Source organism: Dendropsophus ebraccatus, chromosome 2 (genome assembly GCF_027789765.1).
Source record: "Dendropsophus ebraccatus isolate aDenEbr1 chromosome 2, aDenEbr1.pat, whole genome shotgun sequence".
In the NCBI taxonomy this organism is placed as follows: Eukaryota; Metazoa; Chordata; class Amphibia; order Anura; family Hylidae; genus Dendropsophus; species Dendropsophus ebraccatus.
In genome coordinates this window covers 138,647,149-138,672,314 of record NC_091455.1, presented here as the reverse complement: position 1 = coordinate 138,672,314, position 25,166 = coordinate 138,647,149, and the positions used below count along the sequence as shown (strand labels likewise).

Below are 25,166 nucleotides of genomic sequence, written 5' to 3'. Positions count from 1 at the left end.
CGCATTTAATGCCACTATGTGTTGTGCATTTTTGGACTGAAACTGATAAGTCAATAGACATACATCTTTAGCTTCTTATTGTCACCCATATTTACATTCATATTGTAGATAGGTACTAGAGTATAGATGAACAAACACTAACAGAATACTGAAAAAAAGCTTAAAATTAGTCCACATGCTTTATCTTTATCTAGTTTAAAGTGGTTTTCTCCTATGGACAATGCCTTTTTTGTTGAAAAGACATTTAACTGCAATAATTCGTACTCTATGGTGGAACCTGGCAACAACTGTGCCGTTAACCATCACCGCAGGAGAAATGAAGGATTACACCGTAATCAACAAGCTATTTTATATCATGAACATATAAAGTCCTCCTGAGATAACGACATTTTTTAAAGTCATTCTGCGCTTTGGCTAATAGATGAGATACTTGAACAGTGACGCTGGCCGTTCAAATTAGATATGTAATAGCCACACCTGTTGATTTTGTTGCAACTAAACAAATATGTAATGAGTCTGAAGGACTCCCAGCTGTAGCCTGATGTCAGAAAGAAGGATCAGGCATGCCAACTGCCTAATCCTTTTGTTTTTGGGGAGATAAACCTCTGCAGATGTGTCTGGCATCAGCATTATTCCTTCTCCCTATTCGAAATATGTATGATCGGCTGAGGTCAGTGTGCATATGTAGGAGGCTGATAAGAAGAGATAGTAAGCAATCACTATATATTGCCTGCATTGTATTTTACTTGCAGAGCAGAATTGAGGGTTTTCATTGTAGTCATAAACAGTTGCTACAACAGCTATTGGCAATTTTTAACCACTGAACCAACTTGCCTCCAACTCTTTCCTAAACCCTTCTTCCTCTATATCTGACTAACGTTTACATGAGTAGTCAAGTCCATGTCTTACATAGCAGTTTGCTACACCACAATACATAGAAACATAAAACCCCTCCAATGCAATTTGACATTAAATTACCTAAAAATAAGCATTATGGCTCATTTTATTTAACGTCTTGTATATCAGCTTATTCTCACTACATTACTGCTCTGATTATTTTCTTTCTTGTTGCTTAGCTTCAGTATATGGAAATGTTTGCACCATCGAGAATTTTTTTTTTCAACCTCAGAGACAAGTTGGTGCTTTTTAATAGAAGAATAAATAAAAAGCCTTGCTGTTGGATTTATAATGTGGTGGATGCCTCTGTATAAAAGCACCTGATGGCAGAATGTCTACTGGGTTACTTTATAGGCTTACAGGACAGGACAAGATTAATAATTTCATCTCTGGGTGGTCACGTAGAACAGTCCATTGGTTATATTAAAATAACATATTAATCTTCACTGTATTCAACAAATAGTGCAGCAACCCTGAATGCTCTGTTCATTTGTGCTACATGGAAATTGTAGCTGCATCTGTGTGTAGGCTGACGGCTGCCATTGTGTTTACGTGCACTGAAATGAGCACTTTCCTTTAAAAACAAAGTCAGAGAAGCGCAGTAAAGAACATTTCTACCTCCAAACAACCTGAACAACAAAGTGAAGTCAGAGATAACAAAGTTATTCTTTCACTTGGTATGGCCAAGCTAGAGCACTCACTGTAACAGAGGAGAAGTTGCTCTTTCTTGCACTTGCTTTATGCTGGCAATATACAGTATCGCAGTGGTCGGGTTCATGAATATTTCATTGGTTCCATAATGAGAGCGGCCTGGATACAACAGACTCAGGGGCAGCGCTAATTAATACTTAATCGCTCTCCTTTTCAATCTTCTTGGCAGCCACAATTGACGGAGGGTCGAGAAATATTTCTGGGAGCTTTAAGACATTAGGAAATAAAGTCTGATCCACAATAGTAAGAAACATCTGCTTTATTCAGGACCTGCACTGAAGTGTTACATTTGGTACAGATTATGTGACTTAGGCATCATGCCCATGACAGAGCTGCGTGTACTGAGCTATTATGTGCTGCCGTTAGGAGCTTCTGTGTGACACCACATTACAAAGATATTCTCCTCCTGAACCATGTGTCACATGAGCAAAGCAAACGTCATGAACCGAGGTTTGTAACAAACTTTGCAAAAAGGTCAGTTCGATACAGAAGCAAACTTTTTGCAAAGTTCATGATGAGGTCATAGAAATGGTTGCAGCACATTTTAATACACATAGAAAACAAAAAAGAGCCTATGCATTCCGTTCTGTCCCAGGTGTCCTCCTACGGGCCCTGGTGTTCCTGGTGAAATTTAATAATAAGTGATCATTTTAACCCACTGATGACAGGCTTTCATTAAGTCAGCCATGTTTGACAACTTCAGGTGGTAGTTAGATGAAAGCTCTGTCATCCAGGAACTCTCTTTTAGAAAAAGTATTCTCAGAATGTTCACAGAATATTCACAGATAGATTCTTAATCGATATTGTGTCTGCAAAAACCTGATAATTGGTCAACTATCACATGCAAGAGAATGGACTCCAAATGGTGTACAGTACAATATTACTGGCAAGAAGAAATACTTATTTCTTGAGCTTTAAGAAAACTCTGGGTTATCCAATAACAGGAGCATTTAGGGCATGATTCTCTGCAAGCTCAGGTGGCTTTCCCAAACTGCTTAATTATCTAATATCCACAGTACTATTGGGACATACCCACCAATCTTGACAATGGGGACTCAAGTATTTGGGGACTCAGCATTGGGGACTCAGCATTCTCTATGTGAGCCAGAGAGATAGCCGAGTACAGCGTTGGATCTAGAGTCCTGGAATTGCCAGCATTGCTGGTAAGCCTTGCACTGCTCTGTAGGCTAATCGCTATGCAATGCAATGCTGTTCTCCTATATGGGCCTCTCTAAGTCCCCTCACCCTAAATAAATGGAAGATTGCAGACATAATTGCAGACATAAAACATGAGATTACTGAAAGGGTGAACACAAGTGGATCAAGGAAATATATTACATATACATTGAGTATAGAGTTGTAGTGTTTACTCTCGCACTGTTACTGCAAAGGCCAGAAATTAATTGGCTATGGCTGGGTTCACACTTAGTATGTTGGTCAGTATTTGGCCCTTATTTTGGTCTGCATTTTTATCTTAAAGCAGGCGTGGGCTGAGATAACATAAAAATACTGAACAAAATAAGTTTAAAATACTGACCTAAATACTGTGTGTGTGAACCCTACCTACCCCCTGGATGTTGTTTTAGATAAATGTGTAGTTTTGGGACAGTTTTTGACTATGTCATGGCATTGATTTCTCCACTTAAAAATGTCTACATTAGATGTGTGAAAAACATATGTCATCATTTGAAGGTGTAGGAATGCCTTACTTCATCTAGAGGAAGGATCTAGTTTACTGCTCTAGCCTTCTATCTAAATATCCTAGCAAGGGCAAAAGGGCTTGTTGGCATGCATCCAGTGGCCACAATCAGGAGCATGTGCCCTCACTTTTTACACACACTGATTTCCTGCTACAGATTATCTGATCAGCTATAAAACCTAGGTGACTGTAAAGGATGTATTACACAGCCCGACTCTGAGGAGCAAATGAGCGCTGTCAGCGCTCGTTTGCTCCTCGTTTCCCGCTCGCTGCCACCGCTATTCTACACGGCAGCAGCGAGCAGGTGAGTCCGGGGAGAGCTGCGGGGGGGGGGGCTACCCGGGTGATCACTGATCGTGCGGGCAGCCCAAAGGATATAGCGGCGGCAGGGGCGTAGCTAGGGGTTCAGCCTAGAGGGGGCGAGTGAGTCTCAGTGGGCCCCCAACCGATTATGTTACCCATAGGGAACCTCAGAAGAAGACAATGCTTTCCAAATAATAAAGAGTATTTTCTACTACATTACTCATAGTGACCAGGGACTGAGAACAGTAGAAAAGACTTTCTACACTTCAAATATATAACCATGTAAAAATTAAAGGGCCTATCCACCTTTTTCCAGAAACATTGCCACTCTCCTCTAAAGCTTGGATGTGGTAGTGCAACTCAGTTCTACTAAAAGAGAATAGAACCAAATTGTAATACCACAAACATCATAGAGAAGCTATGGCGCTGTTTCTGTTTCCAAATTAGCCATCCATCCATTCTTCTATTTCTTTATCTCATATCTATCTAATATCTATTGGGCCACCTGAGGAGTAAATCATAGCTGATGGTCAGTGACCAAATAGGTAACACCCAAAGGGTATACCAACAGTACCAATAGAGTAAATGTATAGTACAAATGCTGGGTAATAACAATAAATAGTCCCATGTAGTTCAAGGCAACTATACAAAATAATCTATAGATAAAAAAAGCCAGACTACTACAACATAACTAAATGGAATAATTACTTTACTAATTCATAGAAACAATACATGACAATACATTAAAAATGTAGGAGAAAAGAGCCCCGATAATCATGGTGTACAGGGTATATGAGAGCAGCCTCATAATCATGGTGTACAGGGTATATAAGAGCAGCCTGATAATCATGGTGTACAGGATAAATGAGAGCAGCCAATTTCTGCCTCAATGTAGTATTTAGACCCAATTTTAACTCTCATATAGTTTGCAGGGTCCCTCTATGCTCTCATATAGTAAAAAGGCCACCATCTATACTCTAACATAGTCGATTACCCCCCCCCCCTCTTGTTCCTTTATATAGAAAATAGACCCCCATATAGTAGTCAGGCCCTTCTGTACCTTCATGTTGAAATTCAGCTTTTCTGTGCATCTATATGGTAGTTAGGCCTTCTGTGTCCCAATATAGTTATTATTTCCCTCTTTTTCCATGTAGTAGTAGTAGTAGCTTTGGCCCTCTATGCCCTCATATGCCCTCAAGTTAGACTCCCCTCTGTGCATCTATCTAGTATTTAGACCTCTCTATGCAGGCAACCCCCCCCCCCCAAAAAAAAAGGTAGCATCCTCCACGTAGGCTTCCCCTCCAGCACGATCTCATGTAGGTTATCCCCCTGGTATGTATTCCTCATGCAGCCACCCCCTTCCTCAACAGCAATCTGGTTATCCTCTTGGTGATTAGGCACCACCACCACCACTGTGAGTAGACTGTACTGTACCTCCAAACTAGGTACCCCCTTTTCAGTTAGCCAGCATATCCCATATCCCAACCCCCATAGATAACATCCTTCCCAGGAGTTAGCCCCACCCACCCACATAGGTCTCCTCCTAACTAAGAAAAAAATAAGGAAAAAAGCCATACTTAGCTGCTGTGTGGTTGCAGTACTGAAATAGCTTTTGCGGACAACATTAACTGGCCAAATCTTCAGTGGGCCCCCTGCCTGTATGGGCCCGGGAGCGGCTGCCTCCTCTGCCCCCACCAAATTACGCTACTGAGTGGCGGTCTGCTGCCGCCGCTCCTCTTCCACGGAGCGACGGCAGCAGATCGCTGCTATATAAGTTGTTTGTCTTTCAACATTTTGAAAGACAAACAACTTCATCGATCAGCCGACATGAACGATGTCGGCTAATCGTTGCCTCCTATTCCACGGCACGATTATTGGCCGTATCGGCCGTTCCGTGGAATATAGCCTTAAGGAGTGATCACATTGGATAGATGCAATGAAGAAGCACAAAATCCAATAAGACAACACAGTGAAATGTGCCGATTTTGGTGTGGGGGGGGATCTGCACTTGTTTCCCACTGAGAATATTAGTCATTTTGATGAAATATGTTGTAAAAAAACATTAGAAAATGAATTTCTTTAGAAAATGCCACCAGTGTGAGGATGTTTTCTTTGTACCTTTATATAGTAACTTTGGAGAAGGGTCATCAGTTCTCTTGACATGGTATGTTGCAGGAAGGAATGAGCTTTGCTGCAGGGCACATGCAGCCTTCTTAACTCTTTGTTGAACCAGTGATCAACAATTAGACTCGACAGTGACATTTACATGAGATGTTAAGAAGGTTTAAAGTGATTTCTAACAAGCTAAGCTGGAAAACAAAACACCTAAAGCATACTGTACTACATGGCAATACTGTGTGAATATGTGCAGAAAATGTATCTACTATTAACAATCAGTGGCGGTCTTTGGAACCAAGCACCCCAAGCGATCGCTTGGGGCCCCCAACATCCAGGGGGGCCCCCACGCCCCGCTCTTGTGCTCAAGACCGCTGGACAGGGCCGCTGCCCCGCTCGCTGCTGCCATCTGAACTGTAACTATGAGCACTTGTAATGAGCGCTCATAGTTACATGCAGTAGCACTGACAGGGCGGGAGACATTGGCTCCCTTCCTGTCAGTCACTCTTGTGGCCACAGGAACAGTTTTCCCTGTGGTCACAAGTGGCATCACTGGAGCATCGGCGCCAGGACAAGGGGAGTGCGGCCTCTTGTGATCGCAGGGAAAACCCTTCCTGCGGCCACAAGAGTGAAGAGGAGACGCCCGGACCCAGGTGATTATAAGTGTTTGTTTTATTGTGTTATATACTATATGGGAGGGGGAGCACACAGGGGTCTGTTTAACTGGGGGAGCGCACATCGGGGGTCTATATAAATGGGGGGAGCACACAGGGGGGCTATATAACAGGGGGAGCACACAGGGGGGCTATAGACTACTGGGACTTCACAGAGGGGTCTATATACTACTGGGGGCAGCACACAGGGGGTCTATATACTACTTGGGGCAGCAGAATGGGGTCTATATACAACTTGGAGAGCACACAGGAGGTCTATATCCAAGTGGGGGAGCACACAGGGGGGCTATATACTACTGGGGGAGCACACAGGGGGCAATATACTACTGGTGGGGCACACAGGGGGTCTATATACTACTTGTGAGGCACACAGGTGGTCTATATATAACTGGGGGAGCACACAGGGGTCTGTATACTACTGGCGCAGCACACAAGGGGTCTATATAATACTGGTGGGGCACACAGGGGGTCTATATACTACTGGGGGAACCACACAGGGGGTTTATATACTACTGGAGGAGCACACAGGGGTCTATATCCAAGTGGGGGAGCACACAGGAGGTCTATATCCAAGTGGGGGAGCACACAGGAGGTCTATATCCAAGTGGGGGAGCACACAGGGGGGCTAAATACCACTGAGGGAGCACACAGGGGGGCTATATACTAGTGGGGGAGCACACAGGGGGTATATACAACTGGGGGCAGCACACAGGGGGTCTATATACAACTGGGGCAGCACACAGGGGTCTATATACTACTGGGGGAAGCAAACAAGGGGTATATACTACTGGGGGCAGGACACAAGGGGTATATACTATTGGGGGCAGCACAGAAGGAGTATATATTACTGGCGGTAGCGCACAAGGGGTATATACTACTGGGGGCAACACACAGCGGTCTATTGTTTTGGAACGCGTGTCGAGGGGGGGCCCCAGACATAACTTTGCTTGGGGCCCCAGAAATGCCAAGACCGCCCCTGTTAATAATTTTCCTTAATTTTCCTTTAATTCAACTGTCTTCTCTCAGGAAGTACAAAAGATAAAATCCTTTTCCCCACTACCGGTCTTCTCTCCTGGGCCGCGCAGCTTCCCAATCCCTGTGGCTGCAGTCTCTGAGCGTCATGTCGTGGTGGTCCCGTCCTGTGATTGGCTGAGCAGCCTGTCAGCTGACAGGCCGCTCAGATGCTGCTGTGGAGCACAGGAGAGAAGACCAGGAGCAGGAAGAGGTAAGGTATCAGGTGTTTAGGCAAGGACTGCATGGACATTGCTAATGATGTTCATGCAGCCCTTGCTGCCTGATTATCGGGCTGTCTAGTAGGTCCAGTAAATGAACGCCGATCTACCAGATCGGTGCCCGTTTACTAAAATGATTGGGTTGTTGTTGGCCCTTGTAATAGGACCCTATCGGCTAGTGGGACTTATTAATTTGTGGGAGATTGTGTTCAGAACCGCACGCCTCTAACCACTTCGGTAGGTGCTCTGTAGTGACTGTTTCTTCAGCCATTAATCATGGATTAGTAGTTACTTTGAATATGCAGGTGAAGATATTTATTTACAGTTCAAGTAGAACAATGTAGTCTTTACTCCAACCAGAATTGTATATAAGTACAGATAATGAGACCATAAATCCTTATGTAGCAGTGTTTCAGTCCTATCTGGACCTTCCTCAGGCCATAGGGTCTCAGTGTTTTGTGATGAGAAAAAGTCTGGCCTGAAAATATCTTCACCTGCATATTTGAAGTGTGCCATGGCTTATCTACTATTCCATTATTAATTTGTGGTCACAAGATATATTAATATAACCTCCCAGTGCACATAAGGGAATGTTTAAGTCATTTTAGCAACACTACAGGCATAGAAGAAAATAGGTTGTCTTGCATCCTCCAACATGTAGGTGACCAATATTCTTTTTGGAACAGTCTTTCCCCATATTCCTTGGTGACACAATCCTCACTTGCCTCATATAGTGCTTGCAATTTATGATTAAGCACAGGTTTAAAATGCCTAGGCCAATCCTTCTATTTGTACCGTATGCCTCTGATCATATGGAATCCAACAGAAAGAATTGTGGCATGCTCCATCTGATGACGTACCATCCCTCGTACCCTCATTTACTGCTTGTTTTATACTAGCCAAGAATGGAATGATGTCGCTTCCTTATAACACTTACTCAGATTTGCTAGTTACATTGCAATATTACTCATATAATTTTTTTGTCTATGCACTAAATCACCCATACCCATGTTCTCTATACAACAAAGTAACTGAATTGTTACACGAAACATCCTATATATACACTGTATGAATAACAGCATAGGTTTGTTTACATGGTCACGTATGCAATGGTTCTTTCGCGTAATGTTGTGTACCAATGAACCTAGCTAACATTACAGATTAGTGAGCCCATTTAGAGGTGTGGTGAGCAGCTTTACTGCTGAGTTCCTGTGTCATTCCACTAACTGAATGAGGAAGCATAGTTTTCAGTTCTCTTTACAAATCACCAGTCCAAACATGTCTTCTCGCTTCAAAATTAGCAAAAATAAAGCTGCATACTTGTTATCACCAAAAAGACCAAAAACAAGCAATACTTCAATCCCTTTTCATCTTAGTAATGGTTCTGTTAGGTTCAGAGGAAATACCTGCAGTCTCATATGACAGGTAATCTCTATAACAAATGAAAGAACAATCCTGACCAAAAGACATGTTCAAGTAGAAGAGATAGGGGTGCACAACAGGACTGGGTGGTGCTGATTACGGATGGATTTTCATCCAAGTATAATCCAATATAAAGACTCCGTAGCACTCGTTTTCATATGCAAAGTGTTCAAACGTTTATTTACAGCGTGAAAAAGGCAAGGCCAGGAAATAGACAATAATTTCTTTTAGATAAACAGATACTTGGGTTATGGCGACAGTGGACGTTTCGACCCTGTCCAGGGTCTTTCTCAACGTCGCTTGGTGTGCTGATGGGAACTGCGCCCCTGGCGCTGGTCTGTGGCGTGTCAAGCGCTGTGTGTGACAAAAGACATGTTCAACCTGATGACATGATGTAGGAGGCACAGCCTATGGCGAACCATACAGTACACAGGATTACATGTGGCCTGTAGTATGCAATGATAAAAAAAGACACCTGCTGCAAAGAAGTTTAGGAAATTGTTGCAGATTGTTGTAATATACTGTACATAATAGCTATCAACTACTCCACAAACAGAATTCATTTATATTTTATGGTAAAAACTCAAATTAAAAGAGTTTCATGGACTTTCATATTGAGGACTACTGTAATCATTAGGGTAGGTTATCAATATTGGATAAGTGATGATCAGCCAGTTGAATGGACTACGGTGGCCACATCCATTTTTATGGTGAAAGAAGACTGGCTTACTAAAAAAGGAACACCATAATAATACATCTTGACTCAACGGTATGTATTTTCAGCATGTAACAGGATCACTAAATATGTATATTAGCACATATTACAGTAGCCAGTTGCCTGCCGTACCTAAAAAAAAGACTTTGTTTCTGTGTAAATTATTATACATCTGACACATCAAAATTGTAGGATATTACCCTATAAGCCTGCATTAACTGCATTAAAATCAACTTACTATTATAACAAAACTTTTCCCCTTTCTGATAAGTGAGTGCTAAAATGCATGTAGGGTTCCCTGATGTAGGAGGGAGATATCCTTTGAAAAATGTATGGTATTTTAACTCTAGTATTCTTCTCAATACTGAATACTGGCATTCTGTGCTAGTGAGTACACTGGCCTAAGCACTCCTCAAACTTCCAGCAACAACTAACATCTGTGGTAAGCTAAGGACTGCAATATTTGGCAGCAGGACCATATATACCATGCCATGGAGAAACTGCAGTAAGTCAATAGGAGTACATTTTAATATTGGGCTAACATATGCTTTTGAGGTCACACCTAAATTACAATGTTGACATGTCAATTGTATAATCATTCACACAGTACAAACAGGGTTTATCTTTTTTGTATATTATCTCATTCTTGTACGATCGAGCCGTAAGCAATTTTTGTGCCCCTTTTAGCCATAAAAGCATTACTTCTCTGTAAAATGGCATGTGAAAGATCTGTATGCCATTCTATGAAATAAAAGACATATGAGGCACAGTATTGCCACATAAACTTTGTGTTTGCTGTAGTCTAACTTCATACACCATGGAACCATATTACGGCCATCCCTACCAATTCCCGTTAAACATTTAGCATTTACATTTACATTTAATGAATAACTAACAGTGGAAAGGTTTTCTAATAAACCCAATGACAGATGGCTTGAATGTGGACATTTGAAATGTGTACATTTGTACATATCACTCTGTATTTAAGAATAAACTAATACTCGGTAAGGCAACTTTTAAAAAAACATATTGGAAGGTTCTGATATAAAATAAATGTAAGTAAAGGTTACAGTAACAACCATTCCACACTTTGTGGATAATAATGCTCTTAACAGCATCACCTGTCAAAACTAGGCGCCAAATTCTATTCAAATAACCTCTGCTGATTTTGCTACCTTTTTTTCAGCAGTGTCCACAGTGGGGAATATGAAAAAACTGTCTTCTATAACATACTAAGGCTAAGGTAACACAGTAAGGTAACATACTAAGGCCCTCAATATAAGCATCTCTAGCATCGCTATCACACCATAATAAAGATGAGCAAGAAATTCCAAATGCTTTTCTCCACAGATTCAACAAAACATGAATCACTTTGATTACTGTGCACCTGGCCAACTGATTCCACCGTGTCTAAACTTACATACCTACACGTATACAAGATCATTCGTTTTTTCTTCATTAACGAACTTTCTATATCAGTTAGCAAAATCTAGGTATTGTTTCTGCTTTTTAAATTACCCACAATTCTCAGTCTCCAAGATTTACTTTTCCAACTTTTTACATACTGTATGTTAGCAGGGCATGTTTAACCTATGTGCTGGGAAAGGTTATGGCGCATACATTAAAAAGATCCATAGACCTCATTGCCTAAAGGAGGTCAAAAGTCATTATGATAGTATCCATTGGGGTTTGCTGGATGAAATGGCATTGTTCTTTGTTTTTGTTTTTTTTTACACAGGACCCCATGTATGACAGATGCCACCATTATAGCTGTATGTTGGAGGTATACCTTGGGAGGGGTGTGGGTGTGGGGTATGGGCTTCTGATATATACCTCTGATGGACACTTCAAGGTGCACTGTGACTTTAGGGCTGGTGGTGTTGCCTTGTTCTGAAAGCTTCTCCAGCAGTATATGGGATCCCTAGGAAGGTACTTTATTGTTTAGACATGCCCCATCCCTTGTTATGTTTTCATACTTTCAATAGAGAAAAACTGTTTTTCCATAGAGACAGTTCTAAGACTGTTTTCCGGAGAGAGAAAAAAAGGAGCACAGCTTCTTGCCACACCACAACCATGTGAGAACATACCCTGAAGGAGACATATTGGAAAGAGATAGATGCCAAATGTCATACAAATCAGAACTCTGTAATTCAGCAGAAACACATTGCTGGTGTGTGCTACTCTGTTAAAAGAGATTCAGAATCACTCTAAATATTGCAAGTGAACACATACTGTATCATGACACAGTACTTGCCTGGCACAGAGCCATAAAGATACCTAAGGCAACATCCCAGCAAATATTAAAGTGTTTAGCCTGACTCCTTCTGGAAGTGTCTTCAGAACTGCATTGATTTAGAGCCAGAACAAAAGCAGCTGGAGTTGACTCCCTGACAATGCTGCACTGGTAAAGCAGGTAGGGACTTGCCGGTCAGGAACATGATTTTAGCAGACAGAGGTGTGTTTCTGCCAGTGGCTCACTTAGAGAACAGTCACGGAATGGTATTGTGTAGTCTGAACTCTCCTTGCAAAGGCACACATGGCTACAGTGCTGCAGGTTGGTTAGTTTAGCCGCTGGCATCTGGCCAAGCTTCTACTGGCAAAGTTCAAGATTTATCAGTGTCGCACAATAAGAAGGAAAGAGAGGGGGAAGAAAGTGAAAGACTTATGTAATGGTGAGAACTGTTCAGAGGTAGGCTGCTCACATGGAGGAAGTAAAAATTCACATCCAAACTGCATCCATGCTTGTATTGTCTGCTTTTTCATAGGTCTTCAAAATCTACAAAATTACTTAGAACATAAGTTATAAACCTTTACTTTTCAATAAATGAAACATAGAAACATAGAAGATTGTCGGCAGAAAAAGACCACTGGGTCCATCTAGTCCACAGCACCACCTTCATCCAGCACTTTTGTGACAAAGAAATCAATGAGATTAGTCTGACATGATCGGCCCTCAGTAAAGCCATGCTGGTTTGGATCCATGAAACTGTTGATTCTAATAAGATCCATTATCTTCTTTTTTTGAAGAGTTTCCATCATTTTCACTACTACAGATGTTAAGCTCACTGGCCTGTAGTTACTGGGCTCCTCTCTACTCCCCTTCTTGTGGATTGGTATAACATTGGCCATTCTGCAATCATCGGGGACATCTCCTGTTAGCAGGGATTGGTTATACAGATCTTTAAGAACCCTGGGATGGGCGCCATCTGGACCCATCGCCTCATTCAGCTTTAAACGGGCAAGTTCCTCTGCAACTTCAGCCTTTGAAAATACTGGAGCTGAACCCATATAGCTGGAGGCAATGCAGTGTCCAACCATCCTGTGACTGTGAAGGCCGCCTTCTGAAAACACTGAGCAGAAGTAACTATTCAAATAGTCAGCGACCGCTCTATCTCCATCAATAAATGTATTCTCCCCATTACTTATTTTAGTAATGCTGCAGCTATTCCTCTTCTTCCTGTCACTTATATATCTGAAGAAGGTTTTATTCCCCTCTTTAACAGATTTTGCCAAAATGCTGCCTATTGTGCACTGATATTATCAACTTCAGGCTGAAAAACCTCCACCCCATGATCACTACCTTATCTTGCATATCTAGCATTTTGAGAAGATTTACATACATGCTTGTAACCATTATCAGCTCTTTTCAGAGGTCGTAGGTGTATAAGCCATGTGCTTCAGGCTAAGTGCTCCTTTAAGGAATGTACGTACAGTACTTCACTCTTTTGTCATGTCAAATATGTACCGTACAGTCTACCTATGGCTTACCACTCCCTATCCACCATCAAAGACACATTTTCCTTTTCCTAGTTGTTGTCATCATAGTTTTTAAGTCAGTTATACTGTTCACACCCCAGAAAATACATAAAATGTAGGAAATCTTGTATGCAAATTCAGACAGAAAGTGTCTTCATGTCCTAGTAGAAGGAGGCTGACTGCTTCACTATAGCCCATTAAAATGGTTGCAACATTTGTCTATTACATATGGTGCTCATATATGACCACTGCCTTTACCAATCGTGCAATGTACCAAAGACACAAAGGAGCTTGAGACATTTTAACTTGAACTGACGCTTCAGAGAAAGCTTTTTTATTTAGACACATCTGTCCTTCTGTGACATTTAGCAAGTACATTTTCTGATTTTTTTCAAATGTAATATAGATTGAAAATGTACATAGCTGCCCTACGTTACACCCAGATTGTCATCTGTGATATACATGGCATTTTCCATAAAAATAATAAGTTACAGAAATTAATAATATAATAAATACATAATAATAAAATAGATAAATAATAATAAAATAGATTACTAGAAAATCTAAGCTTAGTTCCGTACTAGCTTTGTTGCATTCGGGTGTTGCGGCTTTGATGGGGACCCAAGCTTGTGGCTGTATTGCAACGGTGTCACACCAGAATACAATACTGGCTGTGATCACCTCCTAAATCTAGATATCAATGAAAATGACAGGAACACTTCCTTTAAGTGTATGGTCTGCTAAGTACAGTAGGTGCACATGTCAATAAGTAGGCAGACAATAAGGGAAACAGCTGTCCGGGCATCACTAATAAACCCCACCATGTGCCTGGACTGTAATATGGTGACCTGTTCACTTATATGGACATTGACTAATCCTTGTCCACTGCACTCGGGGCACATATAAGAAGCACAGGCTGCACCTCACTGTACCCTCACCTCTTCACTTTCTCTTCCATGATTACTTGGTCATACACAACAATATGCACCAGATCAGATCAGTTTCTTAACAGACTTCAACACTGGAACACTGAACGTTAAAGGGACATTCACTACCAGATGACTACACTGACTGGATGGGAGTGATTGTCCGTATACATATATTGTGTATACCAGTGGTCCTCAAACTGTGGCTCTCTAGTCCTTACAAAACTACAACTTCCATCATCCCCTGACAGCCAGGGAGGAGAGTTCTGGAACTGCTGGAGAGTCAAAGGTTTCACAATAACCAAGAATGTGTAGAATAATATTACAATCACAATAATATAACTTGAGCTATCAGTCATTTTCAACTAACAACAATAATGGTTATCGGTTGTCGTGTCTACGGTTACAATTATTGTGGTATTTGTATAAATCATGTTAGGTGTACAGACTGGAAAGCCATTTAAAGGAATTCTCCTAGTAGAGATGTTTCTGTTCTATAAGAGCCCCCAAATACCCTGATAAAACTGCACATTCACCTGACTAGCTTGGCTGGATCACATGACTCCTCCAAATGTTTGGGGGATATGTTGTTTAACATAAAGCTCTCACTCTCTTCCAGTTCCCACTTGTAAAGTTTGGGGGGAGGGGGGGGGGGTAATTTCATGGATGTGAAAATATCTACGCTCTTCTTTAATAAGGCGTCTATTATTTGCGCTACTATATAATTATATAGAATTAAAGTGACGACGACTCGTCTAGCCTGGCAATCATGTGACTAAGGAACTAGGTAGTGTATCACCTTAATAGATGACATTGTATACAACTATCTCACCAAGTCCATTTAAATGGCAGAAAAGTTTCCAGCTCCACTGGCACCATTTTACAGAGTGCCAAACACTAACACATGTGCCCAACTCCGCAATGGGGGCATTTCATACTGAAAGCCTCACCGCCATTACAGAGAACTGATCCTTCAGGTAAAATTGAAGCCTTTCCTTCCTTAAGACTGAGTCATGTAGTTCTTAGCACAGATCTAAGCTGTAAGGAAGAACAAGTCACCTATTGCCCCTTCCCTGACTTGACAGGACACAGGCGGTCACGTGAATTCTTAAGTGCAGGTAATTAAAGGGACAGACACACTCACCTGTGGGCGACCACAAGCCAGAGGCCAATACATGATGAGAGACAGAAACTACACAGAGACATATTCTTACCAATTCTGTCGTCTTGGGAATCACAAGTGCTGAACAAAATGAAGGTGAAGAGGAGCAGGGGAACTCCTAGGTGGCCCAAGTAGTCCAGGCTAAGTGTCTTCATCCTGATCTCAGGTAGTCACAGGGAAGTCAGAGGAAAACCCAAGATCCTTCCTTCTTCCACCTCTCCCAAACACCTAAGGAACTAAACTTCCAATGCGGCAGAGCTCACAATGCATCACATAGCACAGGTTCCCGGAGATCGGTAGAATCCAGAGCAGAGATGGGGCTGCAGTCACTCAGCTCCTTCTAGCCACGCACCATAGTCCTAGAGTTACAAAACTTTTGACAGTTTCAGCCGGGTCCGTGTCTCCCTGTCTGATCACAATACGAGGAGAATGTGGCATGCCTGGATTGTGACGTCACACAGAGGTGTGTCCCATTCCACTACCCTTCCCAAATCCTCCCTCCCGGCTGGAGCACTTGTCTTCTAACCAACGTGCTATGTGATTCAGGCTACGGGTGTCTGCACTGCCACCTAATGGCCGCCTGAGGAAATCAGTGTCACATCAGTTGGGTTTCGTTCACTTGACAGCTCATTGCAATTCTCTGTATTCCAGGAACTGCAGCACTATCTGTTCTGTACACAGACAAGAAATCCAGAACAAACCAGGGGCACCCAGGAGCAGACCTATGGATGAAGCAGAGCTGAATGTGTTCTTCAGCTATTCCTTACTCTGTATGGGTATGTGCACATTGAGGAAATTTGATGGAAAATCCGTCAAATGGATCGGAGTGTATGACACGGGCAGAGACGCGCGCGCCCACCACAGTCCACGAGCGGCAAATTCCGCAACGGATTTTCCGTCAAATTTCCTCAGTGTGCACATACCCTGAAGGAATGGAGTAGGTATATCTGTATTCCCATGTAAAACTATATAGCATTAAGTATATATATATATATATATATATATATCTATAGCAGAAATGGCGTGATCATTGTGTCCAATGGCAAAATCAGCTTATGAAGAGTGACGAGTTTGTTGACCATTATGGTAGGTAGGTCTAACATGATTTGGATGTACTCTGACACTTCTTTATTCTGCCATGCGGATTGTGGTGCTGATTCTTATATATATATATATATATATATATATATATATATATATATATGTATGTATTGCCCACTAAAATCAATGAGTATTTTTATTTAAAAAAACAAATAAAAAAACACTTGGTTTTTAAAGTGGGAGCACGTTTCATAGCACATCAACAACTCAGGACGTACGGGTACGCCCTAGGTCGTCTGGTGACAGGCGACCAGGGCATACCCGTACGTCCTAGGTCGTCTAGGAGTTAAAGAAGAGCTAACAAAGCTACAAGAGTGGAGCTGTTTCTCGAAGAAAGCTATGTTCACACAATGGTGGAGATTTATCAAACATGGTGTAAAGTGAAACCGGCTCAGTTGCCCCTAGCAACCAATCAGATTCCACCGTCCATTTTCCTAGGGGCAACTGAGCCAGTTTCACTTTACACCATGTTTGATAAATCTCCCCCAATGTGTAAATCTGTTGCATTTTTAACATGCATTTTGATTGGTGAACTTATTGAGAGGCTTGGGAGTTCACCAAACAAATTGCATTATAAATCTCCAGATATGCATCCCCTCCTTTTCTATTCATTTCAGAAGCTTTATTTATCATACTCTTTGGCCGCCCTTTCCACATACAATGAAATCAGAATGTCAGCAGTCTGCTTCATGTTACAAATCCGCCGTATATACCCGTATACCAGTGGATTCTAAACCGAGTGACAGGAATTGCTGGGAATTGTAGTGTATAGAAATGTCTGTGAACCACAAGTGTCCCTCCAAAAAGTTGGGAGGAAGGGCTGACTGCAAAGCATTATGGGTAGAGATGAGCGAACCTCGAGCATGCTCGAGTCCATCCGAACCTGAACTTTCGGCATTTGATTAGCGGTGGCTGCTGAAGTTGGATAAAGCCCTAAGGTTATGTGGAAAACATGGATATAGTCATTGGCTGTATCCATGTTTTACAGACAACCTTAGAGCTTTATCCAAGTTCAGCGGCCCCAGCTAATCAAATGCCGAACAATCGGGTTCAGATCGACTCGAACCCGAACCCGGTTCGCTCATCTCTAATTATGGGGAATGTTCATGTCATGTGTTTTCAGTCATCATCATCATCATCATCATCATTATAAACTTGGAGCAATGGAGCAGCTTTATCAACCTGCCAGAGACAAAGCACGGTCAGATTTGCCGATAGCAACCAATAACAGCTCACCTTTCATATCTTACCAAGCTCTTATAAAATTAATGCTGAGCTTTGATTGGTTGCTATGGGCAAGTAAAACTGTCTAAGTTGCGCATGGCAACCAATCACAGTTCAGCTTTTATTTTACAAGAGTAATTTGAGAAATGATAGCTGAGCTGTGATTGGTTGCTATGGGCCACATCAAACCATATTATTTCGTGTTCTTAGTGTGGCCTAACCATAAGCTGTTTGCTTGGTCATGAGTGTGTTTAGTGACCTCTGCAGTAAAGCACATCGCCAGTCATTATTGGGTTAATGCTGCAGATGTGTTTGCCTGCAGTAACCATGGCAACCGTGCACTGTAATGACAAGCGCTTATGTCATAAAGAAGGTTCCATAAAGTAATGCACCACGCCCTGATCAGTGCCATCTTGGATGCGCCAGGACCTTGAGCTTGACTACTTTACTGTCCTCTACCTTTGATGTTATTTGGAGGTTCTAGCAGGGGAAAAGGGGTGATCTGCTTTAGACTACCTCTTCATCGAGTCTCCACCTTCTTTAGAAGTGTACCTGGATCTGTGAAGGAGAAGAGATACAGCCGCCTAGCCATCAATAAGGTGACAGATATTGCAGCCAGATCTCTCTCACATCCAGTTATTATATTTATAGTATGGTATTACCCTCTAAGCCCAGGGGAGGGGAAACTCTCCAGCCATGGCTCCCTCAAGGTTTCCCCCACAGGGGGTTTTTCCTCGCCTGAGTGCTGGAGGGTGACTCTTTGTGAGTCGGGGGTCTGCCATTTTCAGTGTCATGTAATTCTAAATAAAATTGGGCCCCTTTGACACCTGATTACAATGTGTTGTGTCTTTATTTTGCGTTCTTTGGTTTAACTTATTATGATTGGGAGTTGGGGGTCCATTAGGGCAGAGTCATAAAGCTGGACATTTGCCTGCTACACGGCTCCATCACCTGCACAATGAGCGCAAGTAGGATGGAGCCGTAGATAGTAGAACTCCTGCATGTGTGTATCCCTGGATTAAAGGGACACTCAAATCTTGAAGAAAAAACATGCAACACAGGGTTTATACCGACATCTGCAAGGTTTGTCAAAAGTTTTTTTCAACTGACAGGGTCACACCAATCATAGCATATCATAGCAACATGGACACCACGATAAATATACATCATATATATGTTGCAGGGAAATGATAAAATCGCTGGATAAAATAAATTCCTAAGGATTTGATGTACGTATCGTGCATGTGTGTGTGTGTGTGTGTGTGTGTGTGTCTGTGTGTGTACTACAGTATGTATGCATATAGGTAATGTGCATTTCTTAATATCTGTGTGTATATATTGTGCATATTTATATGTAATACTAGAAAATGTACCCGGCGCTGCCCAGGTATAAAGTGTCAGTATGTTAATTAGATTTGTTCTAAGGTACCCAGGAGGCAAAGCTAAAGGTATTGTTTCATCTGAGCTAGGCTATGTGCACACTGAGCAATTCTCGAGGAATTGAAGCAGAAAGTTTTCAGGCAGAATTCAAGCAGAATTTAAGCCCCCCATTGACTTCTATAGGATTCCTCTAGCAGATCTACAGCAGAAAATTCTGCTCGGAAATTCTGCAGTGTGAACAACAGAGCAGAAAACCCATTGAACACAATGGGACTTTGCTCTGTACATATTTTACAGGAGGAATTTCAAGCTGAATTTCAAGCTGAATTTCAAGCTGAATTCCTCGCCTTTTCCTCAGTGTGCACATAGCCTTAATCAGTGGAATTAGTGTATACCTGTAGTGCATAGTTGGAGGGGTTCTGTATACCCACAATGTATAGTTTTTAGGGGTCTCGCATATCTGTAGTGCATAGTTGGGGGGGCTGTATACCTATAGTGTATAGTTGAGGGAGGTCCTGTATACCTGCAGTGTACAGTTGGTGAAGGTCCTGTATACCTGTACTGTATAGTTTGGGGGTCATGTATACCTGTAGTATATAGTTGGTGCTGTATACCTGTAATGTATAGTTGGTGGAGGTCTTGTATACCTGTAGTTTATAGTTTGAGGGTCCTGGATACCTGTAGTGTATAATTGGTGGAGGTCTTGTATACCTGTAGTATATAGTTCGGGGGTCCTGTATACCTATAGTAAATAGTTTGAGGGTCCTGTATAACTATAGTATAGAGTTGGTGGAGGTCCTGTATACCTGTAGTGTATAGTTTGGGGTCCTATATACCTGTAGTATATAGCTGGTGGAGTTCCTGTATACCTGTAGTATATTTGGGGTCCTGTATACTTGTAGTATAGAGTTGGTGAAGGTGCTGTATACCTGTATTATAGAGTTGGTGTAGGTCCCGTATACCTGTAGTGTATGGTTTTGAGGTCCTGTATACCTGTAGTGTATAGTTTGGGGTCCTATATACCTGTAGTATATAGTTGGTGGAGTTCCTGTATACCTTTAGTGTATAGTTTTGGGGTCCTGTATACCTGTAGTGTATAGTTTGGGGTCCTGTATACCTGTAGTATATAGTTGGTGGAGGTCCTGTATACCTGAAGTATATAGTTGGTGGAGGTCCTGTATACCTGTAGTATATAGTTTTGGGGTCCGGTATACCTGTAGTATATAGTTTTGTGGAGGTCCCATGCACTTGTAGTGTATAGTTTTGGGGTCCTGTATACCTGTAGTGTCCTGTATACCTGCAGGGTTTTATTTACCCCTATGGCAGTGTTATTCAGTCACAGTGTGTCGGTATTGGTCATGTCTGGTATGGGGGTGTTATCCAGTCACAGTATGGCGGTATTGGTCAGGTCTGGTGTGGCGGTGTTATCCAGTCACGGTATGGTGGTATTGGTCAGGTCTGGTATAGCGGTGTTATCCAGTCACAGTATGGCAGTATTGGTCAGGTCTGATATGATGGTGTTATCCAGTCACAGTATGGTGGTATTGGTCAGAACTGGTGTGGCGGTGTTACCCAGTCACAGTTTGCCGGTATTGGTCAGGTCTGGTATGGCAGAGTTATCCAGTCACAGTATGGCGGTATTGGTCAGGTCTGGTATGGCAGTGTTATCCAGTCACAGTATGGCGGTATTGGTCAGGTCTGGTATGACAGTGTTATCCAGCACAGTATAGCGGTATTGGTTAGGTCTGGTGTGGCAGTGTTATCCAGTCAAAGTATGGCGGTATTGGTCAGGTCTGGTGTGGCGGTGTTACCCAGTCACAGTATGGCGGTATTGGTCAGGTCTGGTATGGAGGTGTTATCCAGTCACAGTATGGCGGTATTGGTCAGGTCTGGTATGGAGGTGTTATCCAGTCACAGTATGGCGGTATTGGTCAGGTCTGGTATGGAGGTGTTATCCAGTCACAGTATGGCGGTATTGGTCAGGTCTGGCAGTGTTATCCAGTCACAGTATGGCGGTATTGGTCAGGTCTTATATGACAGTGTTATCCAGTCACAGTATGGTGGTATTGGTCAGGTCTGGTATGACAGTGTTATCCAGCACAGTATGGCGGTATTGGTCAGGTCTGGTGTAGCAGTGTTACCCAGTCACAGTTTGGTACACCTTTTGTGCCCTGTATATACATGTACTGTATAGATTGAGTAGGGGGTCCTGTATATACATGTCCTGTATAGTTGGAGTAGGGGGTCCTGTATATACATGTACTGTATAGATGGAGTAGGGGGTCCTGTATATACATGTACTGTATAGATGGAGTAGGGGGTCCTGTATACATGTACTGTATAGATGGAGTAGGGGGTCCTGTATATACATGTACTGTATAGATGGAGTAGGGGGCCCTGTATATCCATTTACTGTATAGATGGAGTAGGGGTCCTGTATACCTGTACTGTATAGATGGAGTAGGGGGTCCTGTATATACATGTACTGTATGGATGGAGTAGGGGGTCCTGTATATACATGTACTGTTTAGATGGAGTAGGGGGTCCTGTATATGCATGTACTGTATAGATGGAGTAGGGGGTCCTGTATATATATGTACTGTATAGATGGAGTAGGGGGTCCTGTATATACATGTACTGTATAGATGGAGTAGGGGGTCCTGTATATACATGTACTGTATAGATGGAGTAGGGGGTCCTGTATATACATGTACTGTATGGATGGAGTAGGGGGTCCTGTATATACATGTACTGTATAGTTGGAGTAGGGGGTCCTGTATATACATGTCCTGTATAGATGGAGTAGGAGGTCCTGTATATACATGTACTGTATAGATGGAGTAGGGGGTCCTGTATATATATGTACTGTATAGATGGAGTAGGGGGTCCTGTATACATGTACTGTATAGATGGAGTAGGGGGTCCTGTATACCTGTACTGTATAGATGGAGTAGGGGGCCCTGTATATACATGTACTGTATAGATGGAGTAGGGGGTCCTGTATATACATGTCCTGTATAGATGGAGTAGGAGGTCCTGTATATACATGTACTGTATAGATGGAGTAGGGGGTCCTGTATATATATGTACTGTATAGATGGAGTAGGGGGTCCTGTATACATGTACTGTATAGATGGAGTAGGGGGTCCTGTATACCTGTACTGTATAGATGGAGTAGGGGGCCCTGTATATACATGTACTGTATAGATGGAGTAGGGGGTCCTGTATACCTGTACTGTATAGATGGAGTAGGGGGCCCTGTATATACATGTACTGTATAGATGGAGTAGGGGGTCCTGTATATACATGTACTGTATAGATGGAGTAGGGGGCCCTATATACATGTACTGTATAGATGGAGTAGGGGGCCCTGTATATACATGTACTGTATAGATGGAGTAGGGGGTCCTGTATATACATGTACTGTATAGATGGAGTAGGGGTCCTGTATATACATGTACTGTATAGTTGGAGTAGGGGGTCTACCAGTTATTACTGTGGATGTTGTGAGGCAGCTTCCCTAGCAACCATTGCTCCCCCCCCCCCCCTATAATGTTCACTTATTTATAACTCCCCCTCCCATACTTAACCGTACCAAGTGTCAATTAAACCCTTCAGGACCGGACTAATTATTTTTTTGTGCTTTTGTTTTTTCCTCATCATGCTTAAAATGCAATAGAGTTTACATTTTTTCACCTACAGACCCACATGAGCCCTTATTTTTTGCGCCAACTGAAATTTTTTTTTAAATTTGGGGAGTACAGTGGTACCTCGCTTCTCGAACTTAATTGGTTCCGGAAGGCAGTTTGAAAACCGAGCAGTTTAACAACTGAGTAGTGTCTTCCCATTGGAAATAATGTAATTGGTTCCAGCACCCACCAATAATTACCTACAATACTCATTTATTAAATTGATAACTGCCCAGTTTTATCCCTACAGGACAGTGCAGAATGGTACTATTCTGTACAGTACTTTATATACAAGAAATGTTCAACAAAACCAGCAATTATAGTACAGCAGTCAATAACTCCTCACTCATCCTTTACTGCAGGGGTGTCAAACTCAAATACACAGTGGGTCAAAATAAAAAAAATTGGACAAAGTCGCGGGCCAACCTTGATAATTATTGAAGCACGAATGCAGCGGTCGTGGCATCAGTGGTGTGTGTCTCCCAGCACTGTGCACTATGATAAATGACATATTAAATTGCTATGATATGATTAAACCCCAACCCATGTAATAGCCAACCCCCCCAGCATGTCCCCATGTAGTAGCCAACCCAACCAAAATTGCCCAACATAGTAGCCAGCCCTCCCAGTAGTGCCCAAATAGTAGCCAGCCCTCCAAGTGTCCCTCCAAAATAGTCTCCTACAGTAGCCAATCCTCCCTAATAGTCTCATATAGTAGCCAGCCCTTCCCTGTAGTCTCATATAGTAGCCAGCCCTCCCCTGTAGTCTCATATAGTAGCCAGCCCTCCCCCATAGTCTCATATAGTAGCCAGCCCTTACCCATAGTCTCTTATATAGTAGCCAGCCCTCCCCTGTAGTCTCATATAGTAGCCAGCTCTCCTACATAGTCTCTTACATAGTAGCCAACCCACCCCCATAGTCCCATATAGTCGGCAGCCCTGCCCCATAGTCTCGTATATAGTAGGCAGCTCTCCCCCATAGTCTCTTATATAGTAGCCACCCCTCATAGTATCTTATATAGTAGCCAGCCCTCCCCTGTAGTCTCATATAGTAGCCAGCCCTCCCCTGTAGTCTCTTATATAGTAGCCAGCCATCCCCCATAGTCTCTTATATAGTAGAGAGCCCTTCTCAGTAGTCTCATATAGTAGCCAGCCCTCCCCAATAGTCTCTTATATAGTAGCCATCCCTCCCCCATAGTCTCTTAAATAGTAGAAAGCCCTCCCCAGTAGTCTCATATAGTAGCCAGCCCTCCCCATAGTCTCATATAGTAGCCAGCTCTCCCCCATAGTCTCATATAGTAACCAGGCCTCCCCAGTAGTCTTATATAGTAGCCAGCCCTCCTCATAGTCTCATAAAGTAGCCAGCTCTCCCCCATAGTCTCATATAGTAGCCAGCCCTCCCCAGTAGTCTTATATAGTAGCCAGCTCTCCCCATAGTCTCATATAGTAGCCAGCCCTCCCCATAGTTTCATATAGTAGCCAACCCTCCCCCATAGTTTCTTATATAGTAGAAAGCCCTTCTCAGTAGTCTCATATAGTAGCCAGCCCTCCCCAATAGTCTCTTATATAGTAGCCATCCCTCCCCCATAGTCTCTTAAATAGTAGAAAGCCCTCCCCAGTAGTCTCATATAGTAGCCAGCCCTCCCAATAGTCTCATATAGTAGCCAGCTCTCCCCCATAGTCTCATATAGTAACCAGGCCTCCCCAGTAGTCTTATATAGTAGCCAGCCCTCCCCATAGTCTCATATAGTAGCCAGCCCTCCCCATAGTTTCATATAGTAGCCAACCCTCCCCCATAGTCTTGTTTATAGTAGCCATGGCGGGCCAGATGTAATTCAAACTCTGAATTGCCTGGCGTGCCAAAAATAATGCCCACGGGCCAGAGTTTGACATGACTGCTTTACAGTATAGAGTTCCCCCCATCCCAGCACTGTAACAGATAGGAGATGTTGGTGCATGGTGGTGCTGTACTGTATGTGAAGCTTCACCAGTGCTAAACTCACCAGGTACAACCCAACATCTACGCTGGCAAAAACGTTCAGATACCGAGTACTTCAAGACTGGGGGCCCGAAAAGTGTTTGAGAACCGAGCAGAGTTTGAGAACCAAAGCAAACTTTCCTTGAAAAAATAAGTTCGAGTTCCAAGCAGTTTGAGAACCAA

At 42.6% G+C, this 25,166-nt stretch overlaps 1 protein-coding gene across 1 annotated transcript in view; it reads right to left on the bottom strand.

Annotated features, from left to right (window-relative positions):
• EGFR (epidermal growth factor receptor) overlaps positions 1–16,062 on the bottom strand; it is a 172,287-nt gene extending 156,225 nt beyond the window's left edge. Inside the window, exon 1 of the mRNA XM_069958394.1 lies at positions 15,665–16,062. Coding sequence (XP_069814495.1) covers positions 15,665–15,767 — 103 coding nt within the window. The 5' untranslated portion in view covers positions 15,768–16,062. The remainder of the gene's footprint in view (positions 1–15,664) is intronic.
• Positions 16,063–25,166: the final 9,104 nt, after the last annotated feature.